General features: G+C 48.3%; 1 protein-coding gene across 1 annotated transcript; it reads right to left on the reverse strand.

Moving 5' to 3' along the window:
* Positions 1–2,224: 2,224 nt before the first annotated feature.
* Positions 2,225–3,657, reverse strand: LOC140214414 (uncharacterized). Its single transcript, XM_072285785.1, has one exon. It carries the CDS (start codon positions 3,598–3,600, stop codon positions 2,404–2,406), a length of 1,197 nt encoding a protein of 398 aa, XP_072141886.1. The 5' UTR covers positions 3,601–3,657; the 3' UTR covers positions 2,225–2,403.
* Positions 3,658–6,000: the final 2,343 nt, after the last annotated feature.

The raw sequence follows: 6,000 nt of genomic DNA on the forward strand, positions 1-6,000 counted from the left end.
GTCTATTAATGCAATTTCTGTAAGACCACATGCGTCAGCGAACTCGCCGCAATTTCCTTCTTTCCTTCCCTCCTCTCTCTCCATGTGATCTTTGCTTTCCCCTTTCCCATTCCCCCGGTGTAGGGTAGCCAACCGGACGTTATTCTGGTTAACCTCCTTACCTTCTACTTTTCTCTTTCATCCTCCTTCCTAAGTCCGTTTCTTTTGCGGACGGCGAAAGAACTACGGAAGGTTAGTCATATATAGCTTTCGCTGTAAAACTGTAGCCGCTGCCTTCGTCACCCTCTATCAGCTGCGATTGATTACCCTGGGCACTTCCCCTGTGATGGCCAGATTCACCATATCGTACCTAACTACTAGCTCTAGTGTGTTCGAACCAGCGCACAAGATATGGGACGAGTTGCGTACGTACCGCAGACTTTCTTTATCACCCATCCCGCTTCATGACGCGACGGAAGGTAATCCTATTGAGGGATGCGCAAATACATTATCTGCCAACCCCCACAATTAACGCTACATACTGAGTAAGGACGAGTTTCCCACGTGCATGGCTTGCGGCTGCTTCACTAAATAATCCCCAATTTTGTGAGGTTGTACGCGTGCCCGCGCAGCTGCCCGCGTGGGCACAGTCACACATTACTGCACGTAGACCTAAAAGACCCTGGAGGTGTGGCAGGCGGACGTCATAAGTGCCCTGCTTGGACATCCTAGACTTCCAGACGAGGCTGACGACTAGGTCTTCCTCTTCTCGGTGGACTTAATTGAACCGGGGTTGCACGCTACAGATCTCCTGTCTTTCAAACAAGCAAATAAAAGAAGCACAGATAATGTTAACAAAGCGTGAACAACACTGGACGCTTACGACCACGAGTAGGCGGAATCAGAACAGCGTAGACGGAATGGCTCTTCACATGTCGTGGGAATTGAACTGCAGCATGATAAATTTCAACTACTACATTTCGCGTGCGATTTTCTAACAAATTACATAGCACAAGGATGAACTAGTTTCTGGCCAATTCTGACTCCACGCAAGAAAAAAAGAAAAGGAAGAAAGATAGAAAGAAAAGACTTTGAACGGCTATATGAAAACTCTTAGCAACCATACACTGAGAATTTGAAATCTTAACGAGCCCCTAATAGTTCGCATTATTTTTGAGCCTTCAGAAGTATCACTCAAGTCTGCAGGAGTTCGCATAAAACGGTTGAAACTTCGCTGGCAGAAACAGTTCCCGCTCGCGCTACAAGGTCCATTGCAAGCGTCATTTCTTTATGGGGTTTAGGCGTTTATCAGACGATGTATCCGACCTCAGTTGCCGTGTGAGGATTCTTGTAGATACTTTGACGAGCTAATTAAATCTTCAATGACGCCTGCATGGAGAGGGTCATCAGTTAAGGTTATGTTCGGCCAAGTGCGCGCGTGCTTGCTTGAAACCTGTCGCAATTTTTTTTATTACGCGCCTCGGAATTCTATTACAATTTGCAATGTTTGAACCGCATCCCCTTTTTCTGTCATGCCATTGGAACCACGTATCAATCCCAGAAGGCGGGGGCGACATCACAAATCGATATATGGTTTGCATTGCGTCATGGTGGCCGCAATCTTACGTAGCGTGTTCAGAAGCTGCGTAAACACGAAAGGTCACAACACGACAGGCGCCATGCCACAAAACGATAACAGCGATAATGTAGTGAAGGACAGTCACCGCCAGAAGGTAAAACTAAGTACGTGTGATATGGCGCACTGACGCCAACGTGGCCGCCTTGTTGTGGTACTATAGCATGGGAAGAATCGCGCCCGTATTGCCACGTGAAAATTCTATAAAAGTTTTCTATTTTGGCATGCACTAGCAAAATCCTGTAACACCGCGGATACTAAAAAATTCTGCAAATATGGCCTAATATATGTAAAGATCTAATTGCTGTGAAATCAGTTCTGGGTTTTTACGTGCCAAAAGCTCATAAGGCACGCCATTGCTGGAGTGCGGATTCATTTTGACCACCCACGGTTCCTTAACGCGTGCCCAGTGCGCGGTACACGGACGTTTTTGCACTTCGTCCCAATGAAAAAGCGGCCATTGCGGCCGGGTTTCGATCCTGCGCCCTCGGGCTCAGTAGCGCAACGTGAAAAAAACTACGCTACCACGGCATGCGCTGATGCTGTAGACGAAGTCAATTATAACACTGAAAAATACATTGGAAAAACGAGTTGATATAAAGACTGGGAGTTTTAAAATACGAGCAAGCTCTCTTTATTTGCACAAACGCATCGAGTAAAAAGTTAAAACAGGCGAAGTTGGATAGCGCTGACAGTCCGACAAATGTTTAAATGACAAAGAATATTTAACGCTTGATATTGCTGGGACGCGAAGACGAATAAAAATGTTTATCGAAACTACAACACATCTACCAGAACACGAAGCTTGCAGAAGGCAGGTCTTCCGCCAGAACGCGAGGCGAAGGTTCCAAATCCGCTCGGCGGCCGTCGCCTTGACCCTGTGCCGTGGACGTGCGCCCGGTCTCGTTGACGCTTCCAGCGACGACGTCCACCAGCTCTCGCACGCCGGCCGATTGACCACCCGTCGTCCTGCCGTGTCCGCCGGCAACTGCTCCCCTGGCGAAAGGCGGAGCCAGGATCCTGGGCATCGGATTCCTGGCCTGCCATGCCGCGAAAGCTCGGCAGTGGAAGCGAAGCGTGAGGAACGACCAGACCACGTAGGCCGTGACCAAGAGGCCGGCCAGAGTGACCAGGCTGGCCGCCTCAATCATGCGGCCTTCAAGCACTCGCTTCGAGGCGCTGTGGCTGCACATGAAACAGCTAAGCGCGGCCACCGGCGTCAGGAGCGCGAAGCAAAACAAGTCTCCCAGCACCGCCCGCTGTGAATCGCCGTGCAGCAACCAGTGGAAGAACTGGCGCACGCAAGTGGCCTGGCCCACGGTACGAAAGCGGTGGTGGCAAATTTCGCAATGATCTACGTTTCGGGCGTTCAGCCAGCGCTCTAGGCAGGTGACGTGCAGGAGGCCCATGGTGCCCGAGCACCTGCACAGCGACACAAGCGAGTCCTGTTGGTCTCCCTCGTGGCAAATGCGGCATATGGGTCCGCTACTCGCCGTTACGTTCTGACAACCGGCAGGGGTCTGTGGAGGGCTGCCAGTCCACTTCGGGTCGCTTTCGAAGTCGCTACTTAGGTTCGAGCTCGGAGAACATGGCACAAGTACGTCCGTAGGTGGCACGATAACTGTTTTCTCGCGCTTTCCTTCGCGTTCGGGGCTCGAATCAACAAAGACAAAATAACCCTTGGGCGTGCAAGAGGGTGAAGGCTCGGTGTCGGATGACAGCTCCCGGCTGGCACCGCGGGGCTCTGGAGACGGCGAAGTAGAGGACGATGACCACGAAGAGTGGCAGTTCTGCTCTTCGTCGAGTATCGGAGCCTTGCTGTCGCCCTCGTGAAAGCTCCTTCTTCGACACGAACGACTGCGCGGCATTCGGACCGCAAGTTGGCGCAGTCGCGGACAGTGGGCACCCGTGCCAGTTGGAGCGGGGGCAGCTCGTGATTGTGCCGGTGCGTCTTCGGTAAGAGCCTCGTACCGGTCGTTAGGCATGACGCCGTCCTTCTGCTCGTGCGAGCAAGTCCCTGAATTTATGTAGGCAATCGCACTGATCGCGCGAGCACCAACGAAAAAAATTTTGCAGCGCCTCCTCTCGGGTACCTTAAGGTGAGGCAACGCTGATATAAAGCAACCTTCTCCTCCCCTTTAGCTGTTCGCTTATGCCGTTATCACTTTCGGTGCATATCAGTCCCCTCAAAATATTTCCTTTAACATACAACTCATTGGAGCGCTACCATGCGCTACCGTCTATGAATGAAACTCACGAGGCTGTGAACTACAGGGTTTATCACCTGCGAAAAAGGAACGTGATTGAACGAATTGAACCTGATCGCGAAAAAGGAACGTGAGCGACATTTCACCTCTGCAAGGTGATTAGATCAGACCTCGTGGCGCACATTCCTGGTGAGACTACTGTAAAACAGATTAAAGAAACAAAGTAAAGAGGCAATTTGCCAGCAAAACGCCAGCAAAACGTTAAGACACGCTTTTTCTTTCGTACTGTTACCGGCACTACAGTCTCTTTCTCCAGCCATATGCTTTCAGTAAGGCTTATTGGCCGCGTTGTTTTGCGGGAACTATTTCACCAGCTTCACGCGGTCATGTCCCGAGCGGGCTCCGACGAGCGGGCTTTTGACCCGCGTATTAAAATATTTATCGCGCTGCTAGATAATTTTACCATCAATATATATAGTTAGCGCTAGTTGTTATGATAGCGTAATCCCTAACATTGCATATATTATGTATGTTAGATGCAGAGTGCGAGTGATTTAAGCAAGTGAGTAATAATATTTAAAATATGAAACATGTGGGCTGCGCTTGCGTTCAGAAAGTGACGCACATCAGGCCAGGAGTGTTCGTAGAAGATATCCTACTTGCATCAAACGATTCCGAGGTATAATTCAGGAAACGTAAACGACCGCCTTTGTGTGGTCGAACCGCAGATTCTGCAGAAGGAAACACAGGTACTTCACTGGCTCCCATGCAGCTTCGCACAGCATTTAAGTGTTACTGTAACTAGCACATCGCACGTATCTTCCTTTTTTCACCGTGTTCCGCATTCTACGCGCTTTTTCCAGAATGAACCGATACAAAGTCGCCCACTTCGCTACTGTTCTCAATGTTATAATGAAATATTTCTGGGCTTCTACGTTACAAAACCACGATACGATTATGAGGTATGCCACAGTGGCGGACTGCGGATTACGTTGACCACCTGAGGTTAAACGGGCGTTTTTCCATCGTTATAACATACCGACCGAATCAGTTTATCGTTATAACATACAGACCGTGAAGTATCTACAGCGTTGTCTTTTCTACTCGGGAATATGACAAGCATGCGCGCACAATCATCGGCATGAGCGAAGCAAACATCGCTGTGGCTGGATCCCATAGTCGAGGCTTCAGAAGGAATAACAATGTCTGTCATGTCCAGAAGGGGAAAATTATTAAGAAAGTTTAGTAAAAAGGCTACGCTAGGCAAGTAAATGCTTTTTATCAGAAATTTGAAGAAAATCCTATTACAATGCATCTCCACTTTGTTTTATACTTCCGGAGATGCGCCTGCTCCCGGATACACACTATAAAATTTGACGCTCATTATACAAGCTTCGCATTAGTTGGCGGCAGTGTCGACATGAAAAGATTGCCCCCTCCTCCTCCTTCTGTGACGCAACTGATTGCGAGGATAAGGGTTTTTCTTTTTGCTCGCCGAGAACCGAAAGGCAACTAGCTGTCGTCAGAAGTGTACGAATTTGGGCTGGTCGGTGCATGGCTTTACAGAGCAAAACATAACGGGTCGTTTTTATGTCGGACAAACGGGGCTCTGTGCGAACGGCCGCAAACGTGAAGACTCAAGCGTGGTCCGAAAGCAAGCACGATATAGACATCAGTGGTTGCAGTGCGTTGAATGTGGCTGTGAGGAACTTTTTAAAGAATGCGCCATACTCTCAAATTACCATGATCAGCGCGCATGAGTGAAATCTGAAACCTACCACTGCTAAGAGTGGCAAAGCATTGTAAGGAAGTTCTTCCATATTTTTCAATAACGTTCACCCAGTTTGATTACGATTGAACCATAGCCGTAAATGCGTTGTACGGGTGCAAGGATATAAACAAAACTATCTAAACATGTGATAGCAGTAGTTTCACATCTCAACAGGAAAACAGCTCAACAAAATAATGTTAAAATGGCAAGCACTGATTAAGTCACATGTCATACTGTTTCACAAACGCAACTCTACGTGAGAATTCAACAAATTTCTTAAAGCAAAAAAAAAAATCAAAATACTTCAATCAATTGGTACTAGGGATGGCAAAATTTCCGGGAATTTAGAGTGCGAGAAAAAGAACCGCTTTTCCGTTGTTTTCTTTTTAGCAAATTTTGGAAATTTT

This window comes from Dermacentor andersoni, unplaced genomic scaffold, assembly GCF_023375885.2.
Source record: "Dermacentor andersoni unplaced genomic scaffold, qqDerAnde1_hic_scaffold ctg00000042.1, whole genome shotgun sequence".
Lineage (NCBI taxonomy): Eukaryota > Metazoa > Arthropoda > Arachnida > Ixodida > Ixodidae > Dermacentor > Dermacentor andersoni.

Bases quoted from the DNA above. Each gene is read 5' to 3' on its own strand.
- LOC140214414 (XM_072285785.1), bottom strand. From the start codon at position 3,600: ATGCCTAACGACCGGTACGAGGCTCTTACCGAAGACGCACCGGCACAA.